This window comes from Odocoileus virginianus, chromosome 33 (assembly GCF_023699985.2).
Source record: "Odocoileus virginianus isolate 20LAN1187 ecotype Illinois chromosome 33, Ovbor_1.2, whole genome shotgun sequence".
Lineage (NCBI taxonomy): Eukaryota > Metazoa > Chordata > Mammalia > Artiodactyla > Cervidae > Odocoileus > Odocoileus virginianus.
The window spans coordinates 1,174,633-1,198,029 of record NC_069706.1 but is presented as its reverse complement, the minus strand read 5'-3'; the positions used below and the strand labels follow the sequence as shown (position 1 = coordinate 1,198,029).

The 23,397-nt window shown below is 53.2% G+C and overlaps 2 protein-coding genes across 12 annotated transcripts in view; one reads left to right on the top strand and one right to left on the bottom strand.

Annotated features, from left to right (window-relative positions):
* CRAMP1 (cramped chromatin regulator homolog 1) overlaps window positions 1-1,667 on the bottom strand; it is a 45,595-nt gene extending 43,928 nt beyond the window's left edge. The window contains exon 1 of one of the 2 annotated variants that reach the window (XM_070460892.1): window positions 1,347-1,667. The gene's annotated coding sequence lies outside the window, so the exon portion shown is untranslated. The remainder of the gene's footprint in view (window positions 1-1,346) is intronic. The other variant, XM_070460893.1, reaches the window with a different exon arrangement.
* Window positions 1,668-3,338: 1,671 nt separating this feature from the next.
* IFT140 (intraflagellar transport 140) overlaps window positions 3,339-23,397 on the top strand; it is a 53,513-nt gene continuing 33,454 nt past the window's right edge. For 2 of the 10 annotated variants that reach the window (XM_070460881.1, XM_070460883.1), the window contains exons 1-13: window positions 3,343-3,500; window positions 4,150-4,265; window positions 7,656-7,836; window positions 9,723-9,944; window positions 14,717-14,838; window positions 14,941-15,083; window positions 16,309-16,484; window positions 17,261-17,352; window positions 17,893-17,999; window positions 18,531-18,676; window positions 19,975-20,178; window positions 20,314-20,386; window positions 21,016-21,107. In XM_070460881.1, the coding sequence (XP_070316982.1) occupies window positions 7,690-7,836; window positions 9,723-9,944; window positions 14,717-14,838; window positions 14,941-15,083; window positions 16,309-16,484; window positions 17,261-17,352; window positions 17,893-17,999; window positions 18,531-18,676; window positions 19,975-20,178; window positions 20,314-20,386; window positions 21,016-21,107 (1,524 nt within the window). In that variant the 5' untranslated portion in view covers window positions 3,343-3,500; window positions 4,150-4,265; window positions 7,656-7,689. The other 8 variants (XM_070460882.1, XM_020886387.2, XM_070460880.1 and 5 more) reach the window with 8 other exon arrangements.

Below are 23,397 nucleotides of genomic sequence, written 5' to 3'. Positions count from 1 at the left end.
CTGCTGTGGGGATTTACAAATTAAAAATGCTTTTGCAACAAAGGAGCCTGTTGTGTGGAACAGACTGGAGTCACCCGTGAAAGTGACAGCGCAGTAACGTCCAGGTAAGAATGGACAGAAGAGAATTCTGTTAAAATTCTAGGTAACCAGGAATAAAAATCCTGCACTAACTTTGTGACTCTCTGTTGTGAGCAATGTCATCGACAAAATATGATGACTTTGAAAATGTCTGTCGCCCAAAAAGCAGATCCACTCAATTTATTCAGAGATTCAGGTACTAATAATATTGTAAGTCCAGAAATAGTAATGTGCACATGCAGTGGGGCAAGAAACCTTTTAAAAACCAGATTCCTCAACAGGTGTTGATACTGTGCCCAAACTGTGTTTGATATGCTCAACACGACTGCTGAGAAAAGGAAAATGAGAGCAAGACATCAAGGCCAACAATGAACTACAGTAACAGGACTGTTAAGGACCTCTCCTAGAAAGACTTGGAAATGACTAAAATCATAGTGATACCTACTACTGCTCAAAAGTATTATGCCTCAAAACTACCTGCTACAATAGCTTTCATGTGTTGAAATTGGTGTCATAAACCATCTGAATCCACGCCAGTTGAAAATAAAAAAACCTGTCAAAGAATAGAACTATTTAAGACAGATGCCCAAACTTAAAAGGACTTCATGGTACAGGACATCTCACTAGTCACCCTTTATCCTATCCATTTCTACTTAAGAAACCTGAAAACACCAAAGGACCTTTGTCTGGGTTATAATGTGGCGAACCCTACCTTCCAGGAACCAAGCCATCACCCCAAAGCTACTCACAGTCAACCCAGGACCCAGGCAGTGGTTCTATCAGCTACAACAGAATAAACTTGCCCGTTGGCCAAGCTAAATCTTGGGAGCACTACCTGAATACAGAAGAACGTGGCTTTTCAGAATTCACAAGGTATAGACATATTTCAGAGTTTTCCCTTGAGGAAAAAGGAAACCAGGGAGATGGAATTCTCTCACCAAGTCCCTCCAACCTTACTTCCTGGCCGCGCACAGAGGAGGGATCGCCTCAAGCCCCATCCCGGCAGGACACCATTTGTCACCTTCTGGGAAAGGAAAAGCAAAACCCCATCTCCCCGGCTGACTTCTATCTGTACACAAAGAGCTCCGTCAACGCAACACTCCTGGGTCCGGGCTCCCCCGAGCCGCCCCGACGAAACACCCCGTGCGTAACCACCGCCGCCAGGGCGCAGGCCTCTTCTCCCGCAGCCCCGCTCGGGCTGGGAGCCGGCCTCGCCGCGACAGCGAGTCGGGGCGGCCCACCCCTCCCAAGCTCCAGCCTCCGGTCACCTTTTTCATCAACGCCTCGCAGCAGCCTGGCTTCCCGGGCCCGCCGGGGTCCTCCCGGGCGCCCGCAGAACCGGCCAAGTCGGACAGCCCGGCCCCCGAGCGCCGGCTGCTGAGAGACCGCAACGCCGGTGTGGTCCTCCCGCCTCAGAAGCAGTCGCCGAGCGGCACTCGCCCCGGCACGTCCCCTCGGCGGTCGGCGTGTGGCTGAGAAACCTGCGGGCGCCGGTGCTATCGCCCCTCAGCCTCCCTGAGGCCCGGCCCGCGGCGAACAGGAGCAGTTCCGGCTACGGCGGCCGGCGGAGTCCGCGGGGCCGACGCGCGGGGCGGGGCCGGGGCGGCGGGAGTACGAGCCGGGGCGGGGCGACGCGCGCGGGGCCGAGCACGCCAAGGTTTCCAGCGGGCGCTCCCCCTCCAGGGGCCTTCCCATTGGTCAGCGGCGGGCGCGCGCGCTTACACGCAGGGACGCTGGGTGGGGGCGGAGGGCGGATCTGCGACGCGGGTAGTGTTGTGACGCTAGCCTCGCGGCCGTGCGGACTGGTACGTCTCTCCGGATTGGTGGATCGCCAGCCAATAGAGTGAGAGCCTAGCCTGTGATTGGCCCCAGCCCTGTTGACGGATGCGTGAGAAGAAAACGCCGCCTCAGCCCTGAGTCTTGAATCCGGCGCGAACTGGGTTTTTACCGAAAAAGTGTGGAAGTGCGACTGAAGCAGAAAAACACACCCTTTACTGGATTGAGCGTGAAGGCTTTCAAGTTTTTTAGCGCTGCGGATGGTGCTGGATGCTTAGGTTTTTCTTTGTTTTGGCGATGAAGGAGTGTTTTTCAAATCCTAGAGTTTATGGAGGAGGGATAAGAGTGATGGTGCTTAAGGGTACAAATTTGTTAAGGAGAAGTATGTAATGCACAATGTAATGCCTGCGTGCTCAGTCGGGTCCAACTCTCTGCGACCCGGTGGAGTGTAGCCCGCGAGGCTCCTCTGTCCATGGGATTTCCCAGGCAAGAATACCGGAGTGGGTTACCATTTCCTCCTCCAGGGGATCTTCCCAACCCAGGACTCGACCCCCCGTCTCCTGCATTGGCAGGCGGATTCTTTACCACCCTAACCCTAACTTGGAAAGCTTGCACAATATAATGGATACAGACAATAATATTATGACTGAGAAATATCTCTACAATCTAATCACATAATATATAAATGGGTCAAAGTAACATTTTGTACACCTTAAATTTACGCAATGTTACATATTAAATTTATCCAATAAAATCCTAGTGTTTAAGAAAATGGTTTTTTTTAATAGAATCTTCCTTGTATGCTTAACAAATGAAAGACCTTGGCTGCTGTTTGCTACAGCAAGTTTTCTTAGTAACATTGCTTTTTTTTTTCTTTCAAAATTAGTTTAACCCACCAGACCGTTAGAGCAGGACAGCACGTCGCTAATGCCTTAGGGAATGCAGTCAGCAGCCAAGGTTAGGAAAAAGGTTAGTTTCTAACTAAATGAACTCGTACTTTCTACTCTACGCTATTCTCTCCAATGGCGTCCATAAGCCTCCCCCCTCAAAGCACTGAACGCATAACTTCAAGGAACTATGTTTAATCAACTGACTTTTCTCAGAAATACTCTTGAACGACACCCTCTTGGAGACAAATCAGAATCTAGCAAACCTTTTGGGGTCCAAGAGACCCAGCAATAAGATTAACCAGAGAGGAGAGAATCTTAAAGATGGCGTTCTCTTTCTTTCCCAGTCTCCCTGCTGCCTTCCTCCTGACTGACCTATGTGGTTGGTAACTGAACTACAGAAGCGGGTCGCGAACCGACCGTGTATCCCCATCACATACAGAAGAATACACCAGCTTCCCTTCTCTGGGCAGAAAGGCATATTCTGTCCCTGTGGCTCCCTCTGCAAGCTAGCGTTGTGCATTCTAGACAACCATCGAGAAAGAGGGAAATTGTCCTGCAGAGCCCCGGAGCTCGCCACCCGCGGCAGGAATCCTGCCCTCGGCTGCGTACGAACGTTTCCGAGCGTCTTCGGCTCTTTCCGGCCTCTCGGGGCGCTTCGGCTGGTCTCGGCGTCCGCCCGCTCGGTTTCGGCTGTATCCGAGCTGGGCTCGCGGCCGTTGTCCCGGCAACGCGCGGCGGCGCAGCGGCCCAGCCAAGGCTAGTGCGGCCCCCGGCCCGGGACCCGGGAATAGGGGGTCTGGGGGCCCGGAGCCTCAGAGCAGGGCGACGACGAGGCAGGGCCGGGAGGGGCTAGGGAGGCCGAGGGCCGGGACGGCTCGAAGAGTCTGGAGGGTCCGGGAGCCCGGAGCCTGGGCCCGGGAGAAGGGCGACGCCGAGGCGCGCCGGACCCTCTTCTCCGCCTCCTGGATTATCTTCGCCCAGAAATCCTGCCTGGGCCGATCGCCCGAGCGGTGGCCGATCAGGCCAAGGCTTGGGGGTGTGGGGCGGGTGTCCGAGGGCTCAGCGCGAGGCGAGGTCCGACTGAGGGCCGCGTGGCGGCGCAAGGCCCGGAGAGCTGAGTTGGAGGGGAGGGGGAGGCGCCGGAAGCGCTGGCGGCGGCACGGATCTGGGAGGGATTCCGAAAACCACCTTCGGAGCTGTCAGTCCTGCGGCCCCGGGGACCGCAAGGTCCGAGCCAGAAATGGTGTTTCTTCATGTCCACGGAATGCAGCTATGAGGCTGCATTGACGAGGCCCCGGGAGCAGTGGTTCAGAGTGAGGCTTTTGGGGGTGGCTTCCAGTGCCCTCCATTGCGCCCCTCCACTCAGCCCCCCTTGCCTCAAAGTCCTTCTGGTTCCCTCCCACAGCGTCTCCAAGCAGTGATGCAACTGAAGTCATCCTTAGTACCACGAGCCGTTCTTCCCCCAAAGGTGGCTTACCTGAAGAGTGAAGTTGCACGGCTGGAGGTGAGAAGAGCAAATTGGTGAGAACAAGTGGAATTTTTTTTTCTTTCTTCCAAAGTTTATGTATTGTCAAATGGCGCTATGTTCAAGAGGTATCCTGCGTTTCTTGTAATGAGAGGAAATGCCGTTGTTTCTGAACCGATGCCATTAATGGATGCGATTTCATTGTTAGTCATCTCTCCTTCTTACGTTTACTTTGCTAACTTTTGTTTGTAAGTGCACACGTGTATATGCGTGCTTAGTTGCTTCAGTCATGTCTAACTCTTTGTGACCCCATGGACTGTAGCCCGCCAGTCTCCTCTGTCCATGGGATTTTCCAAGCAAGAGTACTGGAGTGACTTGCCATACCCTTCTCTAGGGGATCTTCTAGATCCAGGGATTCAACCCGAGTCTCGTGCATTGCAGGCAGATTCTTTACCAACTGAGCCACCAGGGAAGTCTTGGTACACAGGTAGCATTTGCTGCTGCTGCTGCTGCTAAGTCACTTCAGTCGTGTGCGACCCCATTAGACGGCAGCCCACCAGGCTCCCCCATCCCTGGGATTCTCCAGGGAAGAACACTGGAGTGGGCTGCCATTTCCTTCTCCAATGCATGAAAGTGAAAAGTGAGGGTGAAGTCGCTCAGTCGTATCCGACTCTTAGCAACCCCATGGACTGCAACTTACCAGGCTCCTCCGTCCATGGGATTTGCCAGGCAAGAGTACTGGAGTGGGTTGCCATTGCCTTCTTCCAGGTAGCATTTATTCATCATATAAAACTGGATTCATTCACCCTGGCCTGGCCCCAATTTCTGCAACTAACAAGACATCAAAAGCCTCTTTCCTCGCTAGTAAGTATCTCCATCAGGGATTCATGTACTGGGGTTTGTTTGGTGGAGGCAGTGTTCTGGGGCCAGATGTGCTCCGGTGGCCCCTCACTTTGTGGGGCAGCTTATCAGGTAAGGAGTGGAGAGTGGTCAGTCCGACACAGACAGTCTAAATGGAGAATACAGGGTTCTCTGATTACACTGGGCAGAAGCACAGGACAACCTGGTGGAAAGAGGCGTCTTGAGTACCCAGTGTGGGGTTGTGAGGGAGAGAGCCCCAGCGGGAAGGAAGTAACTTAAAGATCTTCTAGCATACTTGCTCCTTACAAAGTGATGTTTGAAATAAAAGATAGAGGAAATCAGGTTTCCAAGTGCTTTTATAATTCCTTTTCCGTCATTACAAGAAGATTGATATGTTACTCATTTTTCCAAGGCATATTTTTGGAGAGTAAACTTGTTAAACATGAGTAAGAATTTCCTGTAGCCAAGAATTTAGACCCTTGGTGGGCTGCAACACATTGGAACTCACTGTGAAAGGCTTCCTTGCTGCATCAAGCTGCCCAGTTAACCCAGTGTGTCTCATCGTGGCTCTGTGTGAACAATTGCATGAAGTCTTTACTCAAGAAATCCAGAGCCCTGGACCAGTGCACGTGTCCCCTAAGTGGAGTGTGTGCAGCTGGCCACGGATCCTACCCCCACAGACCCCAGTCTCCCATTCCCCCCACTCCTCTGGCCAGTGCCCAGCCATCTATCAGGAGCCTGAATGGGTGCTCTCCAGCACCCATTAAACTCACTACCAGCTTGTGGTTGTGAGTTTAGTGGTCAGGGTATATTTTCATAAAAGAAAGGTAAACATTTGAAATGTGACTGTTCATTTGTACCCTCCTGCCTTCCAGCTTCTGGAAGAACAGGGTCTCCCTCTCTGAACCCAAAATGAGCCTGCATGGCTTTCTCTGATGCAACTGTTGTATTGCTCAAAGCAAATGGTGTAGCCTATTCCCTTCTCCAGTGATGGAATTTTGTAGGTGCTGGATAACTTTTTTGCAGTTTTTATGTTGTGGTTAAATATACTTAAGATTTACTATTTTAACCATTTATAAGTATATAGTTTGATGACAACAGTACCTTCACACTGTTGTGTGATCATCGCCACCAATCTTTCCAAACTGAAACCTTAAATATAATAAATGCTAATTGCCCATCACCGCCTATAGCAGGCCCTGGCAACCACCAGTCTACTTTCTTTTTTCTTTTTTAAGGATTTTTTTGATGTGGACCATTTTTAAAGTCTTTATTGAATTTGTTACAGAATTGCTTCCGTTTTTACATTTTGGTTTCTTGGTCTTGAAGCATGTGTGATCTTAGTTCCCACACTGCCTGCATTGGAAGGCAGAGACATTGAATTTGTTGACTCTTAAGTACCTCATATAAGTGAATCATGCAGTATTTGTTCTTTCGAGTCTGATTTATTTCACTTCTAGGTTCATCCATGCTGTAACATGTGCCAGAACTTCATCCCATTGTAAGGCTGCATAATACTCCATTGTATGGATATACCACATCTTGTTTATCCATTCATTTGTGGATAGGCATTTGTGTTGTTTCCACCTTTTCACTATGAATAATGCTGCTATGAATACTGTGTTCAAGGATCTGTTCATATCCCTGCTTTCAATTCTTGTGGGTATGTGTCCAGAACTGAATTGCTGGATAATGTGATGATCCTGTGTGTGATGCTGAGGGACCCCCCAGACTGCTCTCCACAGCATCTGCACCATTTTATACTCCCACCAGCAGTGCACAAGGCTTCCAGTTGCCTCATCAACACTTTTTACTTCCTGTTTTTTTGATAACAGCCATCCTGACGGGGATGAAGTTGAATAATTTCAAATGATAGCAGCCACCTCAAAGAGACTTTTCTGGGCTAGTTCGCTTCCCCAGACTGACTCTGGGATGTGAACAAATGGGTGGCAGTCAGACAGTCATTCAATTCACCCTCTTGCCCCTCCCACACAGGAACAACGTGCACATCTCTTAAGGAAGGAAAGAGAAAGAGATGTTAGGTAGCTGATCAAGCTTATCTTTTCCCCAGTTGCCCTGTGGCCTTGCTTCCTCCACTCCCTGACAGATGAATCCTTTGGCTCCTGCCACCTTAAGAGGACATCAGGGACCACCTTGGTTTTCTGTCAGAAACTGGGTGTTAGGTTTTTCTGCACATTTCTCTTTTGTGCAGCAGTCTGCTTTTTTTGGTTTCTTGTTTGAAAATATTGCTTAAAGGGGAACTGTAAAAATATAAATTGTCCTTGTTATGATAGAATAAAAATGATCAAGGATGACACATGTGATCTAGTCTGCAGGCTTCTTTTCTTTACTGTTTTGATGGCAATGTGTGTTATTCTTTTCCGTCACACCCCAGCCTAATCCCTTGCTTCTAATTGTGTGTTTCCCCCATTAGAGATCTTTTCCACATAAATTGTGTGCATCTGTCTGAAGGGGTGTTGATAAGTTACCTGATGTCTTATGATCCTGGGTTTGTGTTACCTCTCTTTCCTAATTCCATATGTAGGAGTTTTATTCAAAACCAACAGGACTTGTTTTTTCCCCAGCAGGTTTTGGTGCTGAGCAGGCCTGCGTTCCGTCATGGCCCTCTACTTTGACCACCGCATAGAAGCCCCAGACACAGTTGGGTCTCCCTCCCACATTGGCTGGCACCCCATCCACCCATTGTTGGCGGTTGCTTCTGTTAGCACAACCTCAGGAGGCAGCGTGGATGTGTATCTGGAGCAAGTGAGTGCAGAAAGCAGCATGCTGGCTGCAGTCAGACAGTCTGGCACTTGTCTTGTTCTTTTGTTCTCATGTGTGTGTGCTTCTCACGGAGGCCCAAATTCCCAACACTGTAAAAGCCTTGTTATGTAAATAATTCTTTTACCCTTATTATTTAGTTTTGGGTACACAGTTAGGGATGCTTGAGACAGAATCCACCGTCAGTTCACGGTCACCACCAGGGCCGTCTGTCCCCACTGCGCCAGCCTTGTTGGGTCACATCAGCCTTTGAAACTGCTCATTTCCTGGAGCGGCCATAACAAATAACCACGAATTGGGTGGCTTAAAATAACAGAAGTTTATTCTCTCAAAGTTATGGGGCCAGAAATCTCCAGCATGGGGCTGGCAGGGCCCTGCCCTCTCTGAAGGCTCAAATGGAGAGTGTGTGCCCTGCTTCTCATTAGCTTCAGTACAGCCTGCAGTCTTCAGTGTCCCCCGGCTGTGGCGGGGTCTCTTTCCTCCTCATATAAGGATACCAGTCATACTGGACCAGGGTCCACTCTGATGACCTCATCTGAGCTTGGTCATCTGCAAAGACCCTGGTTTCATATGAGGTCATGTCACAAGAACCAGGGGTTTAGGAATCAGCATATCTTTTGGGGCCACACAACTCCATAACTGGAGCTTTCTAGAAACTCCTACTTCACCAAGGGAAATGGATTTCCTTTCCCGCCCCTTGCCCCACCCTCCCCCGAAATCTGCCTCTCGTGCTTTGGGTCCGCACCCGCTATCCCCTCCGCACACGTGGCACCCTCCTGTGGCACCCTCCAGACAGCACACCCTAGGGGCTTCCTCACCCAGCCTGCTGCGCCCAGCCTCCCCCTTCCCCGACCGGCCTCCTCTCCCTCCATCTCCTCTTCCTCCTGAGGCTACGTTACCATCTTTCAGGGGCTTCCTCACCCAGCCCTCTGCGTCCAGCCTCCCCCTTCCCCGACCGGACTCCTCTCCCTCCATCTCCTCCTCCTCCTGAGGCTACGTTACCATCTTTCAGGGGCTTCCTCACCCAGGCTGCTGCACCCAGCCTCCCTCTTCCCCAACTGGCCTCCTCTCCCTCCATCTCCTCCTCCTCCTGAGGCTATGGTACCATCTTTCAGGGGATGACTCACAGGCCTGCAGTCCAGCCACTGGACCGCCAAGGAATTCCCCAGATAGAACTTGAAAATTTAAAATACACTATTACAAAACAAAGAAGTGTGCTTCGTGTGTTTCTAATTGGCACAAGGAAAACTGTAGGATTTCAAAATTATGATTTATTCAATGATAAGGTCACAGATGTAGCAGGTATAACTAGAGATTGGTAGGAAGAGCCCAGTAGAACAAACTGAGTTAATCTCTGAAACACGCATTTATACTTTTAACCTGCTGCCTTTGAAAACTCTAGAAAACACAAGAATGTAAAAGCACACATCTTATTAATTCTCACAGCAATGACATCATCATCTATCACAAAGCTTCCAGGGAACTCCACCGTTCACTTGTGAGAGAATGCGAGTTAACAGGGCAGACCACACCCTAGTGTCCTTCTGAAAACGCCTCTGACCTCAAAGAGGTTCTCAGGGTCGCCTAGCCACACTTTGCGAACCTTGGGTCAGCACACCTCACCCACTGGCCCACCACTTGCTTTTGTAAATAAAGTTTTATTGATAAGCTGGTTTGTAGGGTTGGTTAAATGTTTCCCTTGTGCTGTCATAGTTCAGCTGAGGCAAAATGGTGTTTCTATGATAACTAAATAGACTGTTCCTTAAAAAGCAGCTTGTTGTACCCTTTACCTGATGTCATTCCACTGATGAGGCAGAAATACGTAGTCACCGCCATTCCCCATAACAAGGGCTTTACCTTATGTGTCGCAGGGCGAGCGTGTGCCAGACACGCATGTCGAGAGGTCGTTCCGGGTCACCTCCCTGTGCTGGCACCCGACGCGGCTGATCCTGGCTATTGGCTGGGAGTCTGGAGAAGTGGTCATGTTTAACAAGCAGGACAAGGAGCAGCACGCAGTCCCCGCCACGCACACGGCTGACATTGCCATCCTCGCCTGGAGCCCCAACGGGAACTGCCTGGTGTCGGGGGACAGGGTGAGCAGATGCGTGGCGGCCCGCTCGGGGTCTCAGCCGCGCCTGTGTGTGCTCTCAGGGACGCGGGAGGCTCTCAGGGGCCAGGTTGTCAGCGACGCCTGGTTGCCGGGCTCCGCTGACCTTGTCAGCTATCACGGCAGGCTGTGTTTTATGTTGGGAGCAAGATTTGAAAGTGTTATTCTACCTTCTCACTCTGTGGCAGAAGTGTGAAATTTTGTAAATGAACATCTCTAGATAACTACAGTCACACAGATGGGGCGGTGCGTCAGGTACCCCGAACCCCAGTGTGCCCTCTGAGCACACTGCTTCGCTGCCCAGGAGTCCCTGGTCCCCATCATCTGGCCTGGGGCCTCCTAAGCAGGTCGATGTGCCCCCAGGGCACACTGGAGAGATTGTTTCTCATCATAAGGGAGGGGGTGCTTTCTGCTGTCATCCGGTGGGTGGAGGCCAGAGTTACTGCTCAGCCTTCGCCAGCGCTCAAGGCAGACCCCACCGCAGAGAATCACCAGCCAGAGACGTCGCAGTGCCCAGGCTGAGAGACTTGGTCTAGACCTGTTTGCTTCAAAAGGGACAGTAGAAAGTGTACGGTGTGTTTGTTTCTTTTGTACTTTAAAGGTAATACGTTTGCATGTTTCAAAGCTCAAAAAATGCTAAAAGGTATACACTGCGAACACTCTCCTCACCGCACCCCGCCCCTGGCACCTGTGGCTCCTTCATGTCTCTCCGGGTTCCTACGGGAACACACAGGAGCACGCAGTGTGTTCTCTCCCCAGCTTCCAGTTTTGAAAAATCACAGACGTTAGAGGAAGGAGCAATACAAGGAATACCCTTGTGCCCTCACTGTGAGTTCAGTAACTGTTAACATTTCGACACATCAGCTCTCTGGGTGTCTGTATTCCCCCTGCATGTTGGGGAGTTTGTCACAGACGTCACACTTCACCCCTAGATGCCTTGGCATCCATCTCCTCTGCGCGTAACCACGTATGCTATTGCACAGGAGGGCGAGGCCCGCACGCTCCCCGCTGTGGGCAGCGTGGCGGCTCCTTCTGCCATCCCAGTAGCTTGTCCTCACCTGGGGCGCGCGCTCTGCCATCTTTCCTCTTTCATCTCCTTCCATCGTAGTTGGTCCCTGCTCTCTTCTTCCATCTCTCTCTGTCTCTCGTTTGGTCTTTGATGACATCAGCGTTTTCAGGGGTCCAGCTCGTAACTGTGTAGCAAGTCCCATGGTTCAGATCCATGTGGCTATCTCCTGATCTCTTGTGTGTCTTCACACGGGTTACACCGTCCCCTCCCTGTTTTCCTGGATCCTTGTCCCGTGAGCAGCAGCATCCGGCACACACTGTTGTGCTCAGGCTTTTCATCGGAAGCCGTGTCTTCCACTCTCCACAGCGGCGCACAGCGAGCCTCCTCACTCTCTTTAGACCTGCCTTTTGTTCCATGAACCTGTTACCATTTGCCTTTGCAGCCTCTGTGGAAAAGCAGTCTTCAGTTCTTTGTTGGAAGGTGACATGACAGCTGTCCTCATGCTTTTGTCCTTTCACACACGCGAACCTTTAGAGAAAGTCCTGGAGAAAGGTGGGACCCAGGGCGTGCCCTTGTGGTTTGGTCGCTGTGCCCAGAGCCCCCTCTGTGGGGCTTGACCTGCTCACACCCACCCGCACCGCGCGTGTGTTGTGACCAAGCTCAGGATCTTGTGGGAGAAGTGCTGTCTCAGTTGTGTTCCAGTTTGCGTGCGTTTCTCTTCCTCCTGAGGGTGAATGTTACCTAGAAAGCCATTTATACTTGCTTTCTGCTCATACTGCTTCTTCCCTGTTCTACTTGTTCCTTTTTTCCAGACCTTTCTTGTTTTTCTGTTCTATTCACACCTGGTGACATTGCCCCACCCCAGGCTCCTTCTCCTGTGGACTCCTACCCCTTCCCCACCTCCCTGCCCTGAAAATCCCCCATGGGGATAAAAGCAGTCAGGGTCCTTGAACATCACCATTTGCATCTTGAAGAAAGGAGAAACAACTGACAAAGCAGATGACTCAAGCGCAACCCAGAGCCCAGGTCACCGCTGACCGAGTTGTGAAGTTAAAGGATTTCAGAACAAAAATACCTGGTCCTTGTCTCAGAAAATCTGCAGCTGTGTCCCAATTTAAGATTGGACTCCGACAGGAAGAGATGTACTAACAAGTGAACAGACACGCTGAGAACAGTCAGTGACCCCTGAGATGCCGGCTCCCCGGGCTTGGCCGAGGGTCTTCTCCACTCTTCTGCCAGAGGCCTGGTTTGGTTACCCTGAGACTCACCAGATGCAGCAAGAAAGCCCAGTCTGGGAGCCTCAAAGTGTCCCACGTCTATAGGGGTGGGAGTCGAACTGGAGGACAGGAGCCGAGAAGGAGGTCTGAGTGCATTGACTTGGGACGAATGGCAGCTGCTGTGCACCCAGAGAGTGGCCCGCAGGAGTGGTGGGGGGCCCAGAGGCATCTGCTGTGCTGTCTTCCGCTTGGCAGTCGTGTCTGCCTGGTTCCTGGAGACAAGAGAGGACCTCCCATGGCCTCCCCCAACCCCCCGTGGTGCATCTGTCCTCGTGTCCGAATAGGGGTCTGCAGGCCTCTGAGCCGAACCCACCACTCCAGGGCCTGGGCCCCAGGCATGTCCACAGAGCAGCTGTCGGGGCCTGGATGTGCAGTGTACATGGCCGCTCAGGAGCCAGAGGGGTCGTCAGCTCGACGCTTGCATGTACTGGTAAAACAGTCAGTTACTGTGTTAAAAACTAAGTGCTGGGTGGGAATTCCCTGCCGGTGCAGTGGTTGGGGCTCAGCACTCTCCCTGGTAGGGCCTGGGTTCCATCCCTGGTCCAGGAACTAGGATCCCATGACCGGCACAGCACAGCCAGAAAAGAAAAAAGTGCTGCCCGGCTGCACTTGCAGGGCATTTGAAAAGTAATTTCTAAACACAAAGAAACCAAGAGTGCTTTTATTCCTGTCTTTATAAAGGTGGCAAAGTCAAGAAGAATCTGTTTGGCCTTCCCTGGTGGTCCAATGGTGAAGAATCCGCCTTGCTATGCGGGGGACACGGGTTTGATCCCCAGTCTGGGAAGATGTGGCATGTGTGGGGCAACGAAGCCCGCACACCACGACTGCTGAGCGTGTGCTCTCAAGCCCGGGAGCCGTGGCTCCTGAAGCCCATGGGCCCTAGAGCCTGTGCTCTGCAGTAAGAAAAGCTCCCGCAAGGAGAAGCCCACCCATGTAACTAGAGTAGCCCCCTCGCCGCAACTAGAGACAGTCTGCACTCAGCAACGAGACCCAGCACAGCCAAAAGTGGATTTTTAAAAAAAATAGAGGCATCAGACTAATGATACATGATTTAGATTGTATGTACACTCAGGTTACATACTATGTCCACTCTTAACATGCTTTTCTTAGAGATCCACTGTACAGGTTGCTTTATAAGGCCAACTTATTTGAAGATCCTCTTTTCATGTACAGTTAAGTGATGTTATCCAATTTTGGGGATATTGGAATGAAAGCGACTTGAGTGAAGGGAGAGAAGATGGCCTCACTGTCTGCTAAAATGCCCACTGACCTGGAGCAGGAGACGCGCCTTCAGGATGGCTTGGGCTGCAAAGCGCAGCTGCCCTGCTGTGATGGCAGCATTGCCATTTCTCACAGCCAGGCTCGTCCGCAGCCAGAAGCCCTCATGGACTGTTGCTCCCAGGCCAAATGGTCTCTCCCAACCTGAACTTCTCTGGCACTTGTCTGGACTGTTAATCTGAGACCCTGAGACTCCGATGTACAGCACATCTGGCACCCAGGTCTTGGTCGGTCTCTTCCAGTAAAAGGAGCTAGGGCTCCTAGGAGAAGCAGCTGGTCCTGGGCTGCGGCAGGACCATGAGCCCAGAGGGTCTGTCGGCCAGGGTGCGAGGAGGGGCTCACACACCCACAGCGACGGCCGTGTGAAACGGACAGTGGAGGCCGAGGGAAGAGTGCCCAGCGGCCGGAGCTGGAGTGTCTGCACAAAGCAATACTGGGTTATAACCATGAGCAGAAACTAGACATCCGTGGGTCCAGATGATGGGAATCTGACTTAAGTCAGTAAATGCTGGCGAGACGGGACACATCTCCAGATGACCTAGAGGTGAGACGTCACTCCCCTCCTACGTGTGGGCCACACCCAGCGAATTCCTTCAAAGCAGGAGGGCCCAGTGAGGGAGGTCACGTCGAGGGCACGACCCCGATCCAACTTGCCAACAACAGCACTTTCCCTCCGGTGTCCCTCTCAAACCTGCCACCCCATCATCAAGGAGGAAAACATCAGACACATCCCTCCAGGGGGCACACTCTGGAGCCCCTGGCCAGGCTTCCTTATACCAGGCAGGCGTCTGAAGCAGGAGCCCGAGGAGGTGTGGCCCCCTGCGTGTGAGGACGCGGCCCCGGGATGGCGTGAAGCCCCGGCTGCCGCTAGTGGCGTGCTCCCCGGTGACGGGAGCAAGTGCGGCGGGGCTGGGGCTTCTCCCAACTGCCTTTGCCACCTTCCCTTGAATCTGAGTCTGTCCTCAAAGCAAAGGTTTGTTTTTTGAAACTGAACATGTGACACTTGTGATCTCCAGACACTGAAGGCGGGAGAGGGCACAGAGAAGCTTCTGGCTCCTCATGGAGCCTGTGGATTGTTGGGTTTTTCACGGTGCTCGTGTCATCCTGCTACAGTTTTGATTGGAAAGGCAGTGAGCCCACGCTCCGGGTGCACTGTCACCTCCGTGCGCTGAGGATGTGACCTTGGGTTTGCAGCTCGGCGTCCTGCTCCTGTGGAGGCTGGACCAGCGGGGCCGCGTGCAGGGGATGCCGCTGCTGCGGCACGAGTACGGGCAGCCCCTCACCCACTGCATCTTCCTGCTGCCCCCGCCCGGCGAGTGAGTACCACGTGGGAGGTGGGAGCGGTCAGGGTCTCGTCTGTGGTCACCCCGCCTGCACCCAGGGGGCCACGAGGAGCTCCCTGTCCCGTCTGGTTTCAGGGACCTGGTTCAGCTGGCCAGGGCGGCAGTGAGCGGGGATGAGAAGGCCCTGGACATGTTTAACTGGAGGAAGAGTGGCTTTGGGAGCATCCTGAAGATGGGGTCTCAGGAGGGCCTCTCGTTCTTCGTCAGCCTGACGGACGGTGAGACGCATGCTGGGGTTGGAGACACTGGGGCGCTGGACGGGCTCCGCTGGCCGTGGTCACTGGCAGCTCTGGGGGCTGGGCAGTGCTGTCGGCTGTAACACGGCTCCTCCTCGGCACACCGGGAGGCAGGCAGCAGCGGCAATGCAGCGTGAGGGTCTCGTCCTCTCAGGGGACGTTCACAGGTCGTGTCTGCTGCGGGAAAGGGGCCCAGGAGGTGGGGCTGCACGGGGTGATGGGGTCTGGGACGCGCGTGGCCAGGCAGCTTGACCGTGACGGGTGATTGTGGGCAGGGGCCGGGTGCTGGTCGTCTTAAAGGTAGAGACTCCGGCATGTTGGGGTGAGGGGCGGAGCTGCAGGAGGGCAGCTGGAGGGACTGGGGCGCAGCCCTGAGGCGGAGGGCGACGCTGTGCTGGGCACTGCGGGCCAGGCTCTGTGCCGCTGGGCACCACCGTCCCTGTGCCTCAGCTCCCAGGCACGGCCTGGGACACGCAGTCCCCGTCTCCTGCACCCCATGGGCAGAGCTCACGTGAACGTGCACACCTAGCCCGCCGCACGTGTCTGTGGAGCAGGTGCTCATTTCTGGGAGTGAGATGGGAGGGGGCCCGAGGGTGAGGGGCTCCTGAGAGCAGCAGAATGAACCCACCTGAGAGCTCGCCTGAAAGCAGAACCGGGAGGCAGCTCAGGGCCAAGGTGAGGGATCCAGACTGGGAGGGGCCTGGGGAGGGGAAGAGGGGCAGGCTGTGATACCCAGGACCTGGGACGGAGGGCCTGGGTCAAGGCCCCAGGGAAGGTCATGGCTGAGGCAGACGGACATAACCGGAGCATGAAGGCTGTGCATCAGGAGGGCGGTCACTGAGCGCCGGACAGCGGTGGAGGGGATGGCAGGGGCAGGAGTCCAGGCTGACTAATGCACAGGACAGCAGGTGTAGCAGCTACAGGCCAGTGTTGTTCTGTTTTTTAATTAATTTATTTTATTTTGTTGCCTTGGGTCTTTAGTTGCGGCCTGTGGGATCTAGTTCCCTGACCAGCTATCGAACCCAGGCCCCCTGCTTTGGGAGCATGGAGACTTAAGCACTGGACCACTGGGGAAGTCTGCCAGTGGTTTTTAAAATGGCTTATTTGTAAATGATTGTGATGAAGATGCTTATGTTGAAAGTGTCCTTAAGCAGGTAGAATGGCCATGGGAACACCCAGCTTCCATGGACCCATGGCTCTTTCACAGGGACTGTGCACCACGTGGATGAGAAAGGCAGGACGGCCCAGGTAGCGTCCACAGACAGCTCCATCCAGACGCTGTTCTACCTGGAGCAGAGGGGGGCACTGGTGGCGGTGACGGACAGCCTGCTGCTCTGCCTGTTCACGGTGACGCCCGAGGGCACGGCCGAGGAGGTGATGAAGGTGCGTGGGGCCACCCCAGGGGCGCCCTCTGGCCTGCCTCACCCCCGCTTCATCTTGGTTGAGGAGTCCATGTTGCAGGGTCACCAGAGCTTTGGTGCCTTATTTGTTGTAGACCATTGCAGTCACAGGTGGGGGAGACGTTGGGGGAAGGGGCGGCGAGCCTCAGAAGGCGGGGGGTCTGTGGTGGGGATGCCTGGCCATGTGCAGACCTTAGGGGTTGTCACCAGTTGTTCCCACCACGGCTGGCCCACACATGTGACAGTTGCAACTCTGGATGCTGCACCATCCCTGTGGGTACCCCACCCCTGACCCAGGGGCTTGCCTGCAGGAGGACGCCAGAGCCTGGGGTGTGGTCAGGCAGCATATACAGCTCCCTGAGGACTGCTTGCCGCCCTGTGGCTTCTCGGTTCCACCCACGGATTCCGGGTTCTCAGGGGCCCTGAGCCTCCCTGGACGTGGACTGGTGGACGCAGAAAGTCAGTGTGTTCAGGGCCCTCGTGCGCCTCTGTCTCCATAGCAGCTGAAATGTGGTCACTGAGTCCGTAGACCTGGGTTCAAATCACCCCGTGGCCCCTCACTGGCTCTGCGCGTGGGTGTGAGGGTGCCTCCCCCATGAGAGGCTCCATTAACTGCTCTTGCCTGAAAGGCTGGGGCCACCTGCGCTTCCTTTGCGTGGGCAGTCTCCATGGACTCGCTGCCAACAGAGTCCAGCCCCTGACCAGTGACACAGCCTCCACACGGGTGACACCTCCTCTCAGGTGCCTGTTGTTGTGCAGGTGAAGCTGAGTGGGAAGACGGGCCACCGGGCAGACATCACGCTGATCGACGGCAGCCTGCTCGTGACCGCCATCGGGGAGACGGCGCTCAGGTGAGAGCCAACCCTGTGAGGTTGGAGGGAGGAGTCTGGCCCCAGCACTCTTGTGAGTCGGCTCTGTACCGGAGCCTAACGTACACAGAGACCAGCACACGAATGATGGCAAATTGTCACCAGCTGGACGTGTCTGTGTAACCAGCTCCGAGGTGGATGAGCAGGACAGTCAGAGCCCCAATGCCCGCCCCATGGTGTCCTGCCATCCCCTGCCTTTCTGCCCCTGCCCCTGTGTTTGTGGAAACCCATGTCGCGGCCTCTTGGTGCATCACTTCAAGTCCGCCTGACATCAGGGGTCTCCCGGGCTTGGGTGCTCGGAGCTCCTGACTTAATATCCCACAGGGACCCTCTGCATTGGCAGCCTCTCCCTTTGGTCATGAACAAGGCCTAACAGACAGCGTGATGATGAGAAACATTTTTTTTGCAGAGTCTGAAGGCCTGTGTCTTTTTCCTGATTTTTAAAGTTTAATCTGCAAGTTGAACAAGACCCTCGGAGCTGAGGGAAACACACTAACACAGGCTTTCCTGCTTGCCTTGTAGATTTTGGGATTTAGAACGAGGGGAGAGCTACGTCCTGAGTCCAGAGGAAAAGTTTGGTTTTGAAAAAGGAGAGAATATAAATTGCGTTTCTTACTGTAAAGTTAAAGGTGAGACTTCTGGCATCGGGGACTCTTCTCAGAACCAGCCACTCGAGGATGGTCAGCCCAGAGCAAGAGAGAGGCGGGTGCTGTGTTGTCCCATATGGTGGCCCAGGAGATGGTCGGGAATGTGACCATCCAGCTGCAGGAATGGGTGTCTGTTCCTCCTGAAACCTCGGGAGAGAGCGTGAGGAACATTGTATGTGTGCATGTATTAATATATATGTGCATGGATGTGTGTATGTGTACACACGTGTGCACCTGTGTACACATACACAGTGGAATAGGAGATGCATGGGAGCAGCACCTCTGTGCCCACCGAGTGCCAAGCCCTGTGTGGCCCCTACCACGCACACACTCATGCATGTGTACGCGCACTGTCGCCACGGCAGTGAGCTCCTGCAAAGAGGATCAGCCGGGTAAGTGGCTGCAGAGTCACTGGGCGGGCTGATACATCTGGGAGGGTGGTCAGAGGAGGGAGCCTGCTGCCATTTTATCCCTTTCCGACTCAGCTAAGGTGAGCTCTCTTTTTACGTGTAGGTCTCCTGGCAGCAGGTACTGACAAGGGGCGAGTAGCCATGTGGAGAAAAGTGCCAGGCCTCCCGAATGGCCACGGGGCCGAGGGCAAAGAAAAGTGGACCCTTCAGACCCCCACTGAGCTGGAAGGAAACATCATGCAGATAAAGGTACACCCTATGGGGTGCTGGGGGCCCTCACTTTCTGCACAAGTGGAAGCAGTAATTGGCTCTGAACCTATTTTTGTCAATTGTTCAACTTAAGATTAAAAAATAGCAACAATAAAATATTTATAAAGGCCTGTTGGGTCAGAAGTCAGATAAGTGGTTGTGGGTCTGTGGTAGTCTATATCTATTTTACCTATCTACCCATCCTTTTATCTCTACGATCATCTGTTTTGTTTTTTCACTTATGTTATTTTGGCCATGCCCCTCGGCTTGTGAGATCTTATTTCCCCGACCAGGGGTTGAAGCCTGGCCCTGGCAGTGAGAATGTCGAGTCCTCACCGCTGAGCCGCGGGGAACGCCTGCCCCAGCCTCCTCCTGATGCTCCAGACCTCCACCACTCTCCGGGCGCTGCTCTCTTGCCCACACTCTGTTTTAGATAGAGATGCTTGTGTTGGGAACTTGCCGCTCCAGAGCCTGCCCGTGGGGACAGCGGCTTTTGGCCCCGGAGCCTCTGGTCCAGGACTGCCTCCCCGCGAGAAGCAAGCTGGGGTGAAGGCCTGGTCCGTGTGGTCAGGCTCCATTCCCAAGATAGAGCCTCCCCACACCCTGGAGCTGGCCTGTGTGAGGAGCTGAGCGGTGAGAGACGCTGGCGGCCGCCCCTCCCCGGGCATCTTGGCCAAACCTGCCCACCAGGCTCACCTGCCACAGACTCTGCTCTTCTCTCTAAACTCAGTAGATTTTCTTCAGTCTGTCTTTCTCCATTTAACTCTGTGCCCAATTCCAAGAGAAATGGGCATTTGTGTTCTCACAGTTCTCACCAGTTAGGCCTGTTGTGTCCTCCGGACTCCTCGCCTGCCGTCCTGGGCCTGGCCTCTCAGCTCTGATCTGTGTGATACGGGCCTGCAGCATATAGCATCTTAGCTCCCCGACCAGGAGAGGGCAGTGTCCTACCCCAGGGAGCTCCCTGAACTTTTAAAGATGAAGTTTAATTAATCTAATCAGGAAATGAAACTTACATGGTAAATAGTTTAGGGATGTCTTAGAGCAATTTTGGAGAAGGAAATGGCAACCCACCCCAGTATTCTTGGCTGGAAAATCCCATGGATGGAGCGGAGGAACCTGGTAGGCTACAGTTCATGGGGTCACAAAGAGTCGGACATGACTGAGCGACTTCACTTTCACTTTAAATAAGAAGCAGTGCTTGGAGACTGTTTATGAATCTTCATACCTGTGACATTGCCCTGACTGCACCTCTCCTTTCTGTTCACACCTCGGTGGTGTCTCTCCTTGTGGAAACCAAGTGGGGCTCCAGGAAGAGCCTTCTGGCTGTGAACAGCATCAGCTCCGTGCTCATCCTCCGCGAGCAGGCCATGTCGTCCCACTTCCACCAGCAGGTGGCCGCCGTGCAGGTCTCGCCGAGCCTCCTCAGCGTGTCTTTCCTGTCCACGGGGGTGACCCACAGCCTGCGCACAGACATGCACGTCAGCGGAGTGTTCGCCACCAAGGTCACTGCTAGGGTGACCTGTGGGTGGGGGGCAGGGTCGTCGATGTAGATAGAAGCCCTGGCCAGTTGTTAGGGTCACTGGGGACAGTGAGGCCCCAATGACCAGTTGCTTTTTCATTTCCGTGGCTCTTCGTAGGATGCTGTTGCTGTCTGGAATGGAAAACAGGTGGTGATCTTTGAGCCGTCTGGAGCCACGTTACGCACTGCAGGTGGGAGTCTTTTTAGCCCCTTGCATCTGATGCGGGTGGGGGTGCTGGTTTCTGAGGCACCGGCAGAGGGCAGGTCCTGGACCACTGGGAGACCCCACGCCCATTCTTGTGCCTGGGCTAGAGCTGGTGGCCTCCAGAGTCCCATGTACAATGAGCTGCCTCTTGGACAGTGGTGCTCTCACAGAGGCTGTGCTGTGGGAAGCACCAGCTGCTCGCCAGGAGGGAGGAGGCGAGGCCGTCAGTGAGTAGTGAGGCCGGGTGCCTGGTACTGGGTGCCCCATCAGGCCGGCACTGGCAGCCGTGGCCCTGGGCAGTCCCTGTATCTTGGAGCCTCACTTTCCAAGATGAAGAAAACACACCTTTCACAAGACTGTTGTGGGGCCAAGGCACAATAGGGTGCACACATGAGAACATTCTTGATGCCGCACCTCTGCCCTTTCTCCCCATCTTTTTAGCCTGAGGCTCTTCTTTATTACCTTAGTTGTAGAAGCTGTTTTCTGCTAGATTCCAGTCTTTCCTATCAAGCACTCTATAAAGAGTTCTAGTTTTAGTGTGAGAATGCTTCCAAAACTCTAAGGAGCTCTGACAACACTAGCTGCCGCTGTGATGACTTCTATCTGTCATTTTAGGGTCCTTCCTGTGTGAGACTCCAGTGTTAGCCATGCATGAAGAAAATGTTTATACGGTGGAGCCAAACAGAGTCCAAGTTCGAACCTGGCAGGTAAATTGCTGCTCTCCAGTGAGTGGCCTATGACGTTCAAGACAGTTAGAGCAGAGTTTGAAATGCCACATCTAAATCAAGCCAGAGCCTGCTTAGTGACTTCACCCAGCCTTATCAGATCCCCTCACTGGGTGTCTGGTTGTATAAATGGATTCTCACATAGCTGTTCCATCGACAGCTCTTGTGACTTCAGAAATCAGGAGGTAAGGCAGTGGCCCTTAGCCCTGAAAGGGACTGCCTGGCTCTCCTAGAGTGCATGGGATTATGAAATGGGGGGAAGCTGTGCGGTTTAATGTGCACCTGGAGCACTGAGGGGCCGTCAGTTTGGGCCACATCTTTAGACCTTTTCCTGCACATGTCTTGAGGGTGGGAGCCATGCGTACCTCCAGGACCACAGGCTCTAGCACACCATTCTGTCCCCTACAGGGGGTGCAGTAGGGGAACCCCTGCCTGCCTGCATCCCGTGCACACTTGCTTTATCCCTGGGGCTGACACAGAGTATTAGTTTCCTGAACTGGCCGTAAACAGTGACCACAAACTAAATGGCTTAATAGAAATTTATCTTCCTCACCACCGTTCAGGAGGCTAGAAGTCCAAAATCTAGGTGTGGGCAAGGCTGCTCCTTCTGCCGTTCTGGGGGAGAGTTTGTACCATGCCTCCTCCAGCTGCTGGCATTGCCGGCATTCCTTGCATTCTGTAGCCTATAGCCAGGTGTCTGCCTCCATCTTTACATGGCTTTCTCCCTGTGTCTGAGAAGGACACTTGTCCCTGGATTTAGGGTCCACCCTAATCTAGAGTTATCTCCATTTGAGATCCTTAGTTATATCTTCAAAGACCCTTTTTCCAAATAAGGTCATGTTTACATCCAAGTGGGTGTATCTTTCAGGGGAGGCCATTCACCCCGCACGTGCAGTGTTCTGCATCACAGTTGAGGACACTTGCTGTGCTGCTGGTTTAGCTCTCTGTGTGACCACTGTGTCCAGCTCTGAGTTCTTTCCTGAGGTCTGGCCTGCGCTTATACCCCACAGGCTTATACCTCCCCTTCTCCATTCAGTAACTCCTGAAGGAGCTTCCCTGCAGTTCTAGTTTCTAGTAGGAGGGTCAGATGGTAAGGAGCACAGTAAAGTATGGAGGGGGTTGGGAAGTATTGCAGGGGGAGGCATTGGAATAGAGACCTGACAAATAGGGAAGGCAGCCGCAGTCCCATGAGCCTTTTGCGGGAACTGCAGGGAGGGATCTGGGCCTCGAGATGCCTGGCCAGGTTCAGGTCAGAGGGCAGGTGGGGAGGCTGGAGGGATGTGCCTTGCATATTGCTGATAGTGGTGAAGGGGCATTAGGTGTGGACATAAAGCTGAGGTAGGAAGGATCCCTGCTAACAACAGACGAAGGAGCAGCTGGATTATTAGAGGGATGAACTCCAGCTGGAAGGTGGAGGCATGTAGGAAAGAAGGAAAGGCCTGCTGAGAAGGGGTGGCAGGCACACTGGGAGAGAATGAAAGACATATTGGGAAAGGATTGAAAGGCATGCTGGGAAATCAGCAAAAGGCATACTAGGAAAGAAATAAGAGGCATACTGGGAGAAAACAAAAAGTATATTGGGAAAGGAGTGAAAGGCACATGGGGAGAGAGGGAAAGGCCTGCTGGGAAGGGGTGAGAGGCATGCTGGCAGAAAATGAAAGACACACTGGGAAAAGGGCAAAATGTTGCTGGTAGGGGTGAAAGGCATGCTAGGAAGGTGAGTGAGAGGCATACTGGGAGAGAATGAAAGGCATATTGGGAAAGGAGTGAAAGACATACAGGAAGAGAATGAAAGGTCCACTGGGAAAGCAGCAAAGGCATACTGGGAGAAAACAGAAAGGCCTTCAGGGAACAGGTGAAAAGCTTACTGGGAAAAGGGTGAAAAGTTGCTGGTAGGGGTGAAATGCATGCTGGGAAAGTGGTGAAGGGCATTCTGGGAAGAGACAAAAGGCATGCTGGGAAAAGAGAACAGCATGCTGGGAAGGGGTGAGAGTCAAGCTGGAAATCATGGCAGGAACTTAGGAGCATCTGACCATAGACAAGAGTTTAACCTTTTAAAATTTTTATCGAAAGGAATATGTGTCAGGGACTTCCCTGTTGGTCCAGTGGTTAAAACTTGGCCTTCCAGTGCAGGGGATATGTATTTGAACCCTGGTCAGGGAGCTCAGCTCCCACATGCCTCATGGCTAAAAAAAAAAGCAAAATATGAAACAGAAGCAATATTGTAATAAATTCAATAAAGACTCCCTGAGTCTCTGTTCTTGGTATGAGG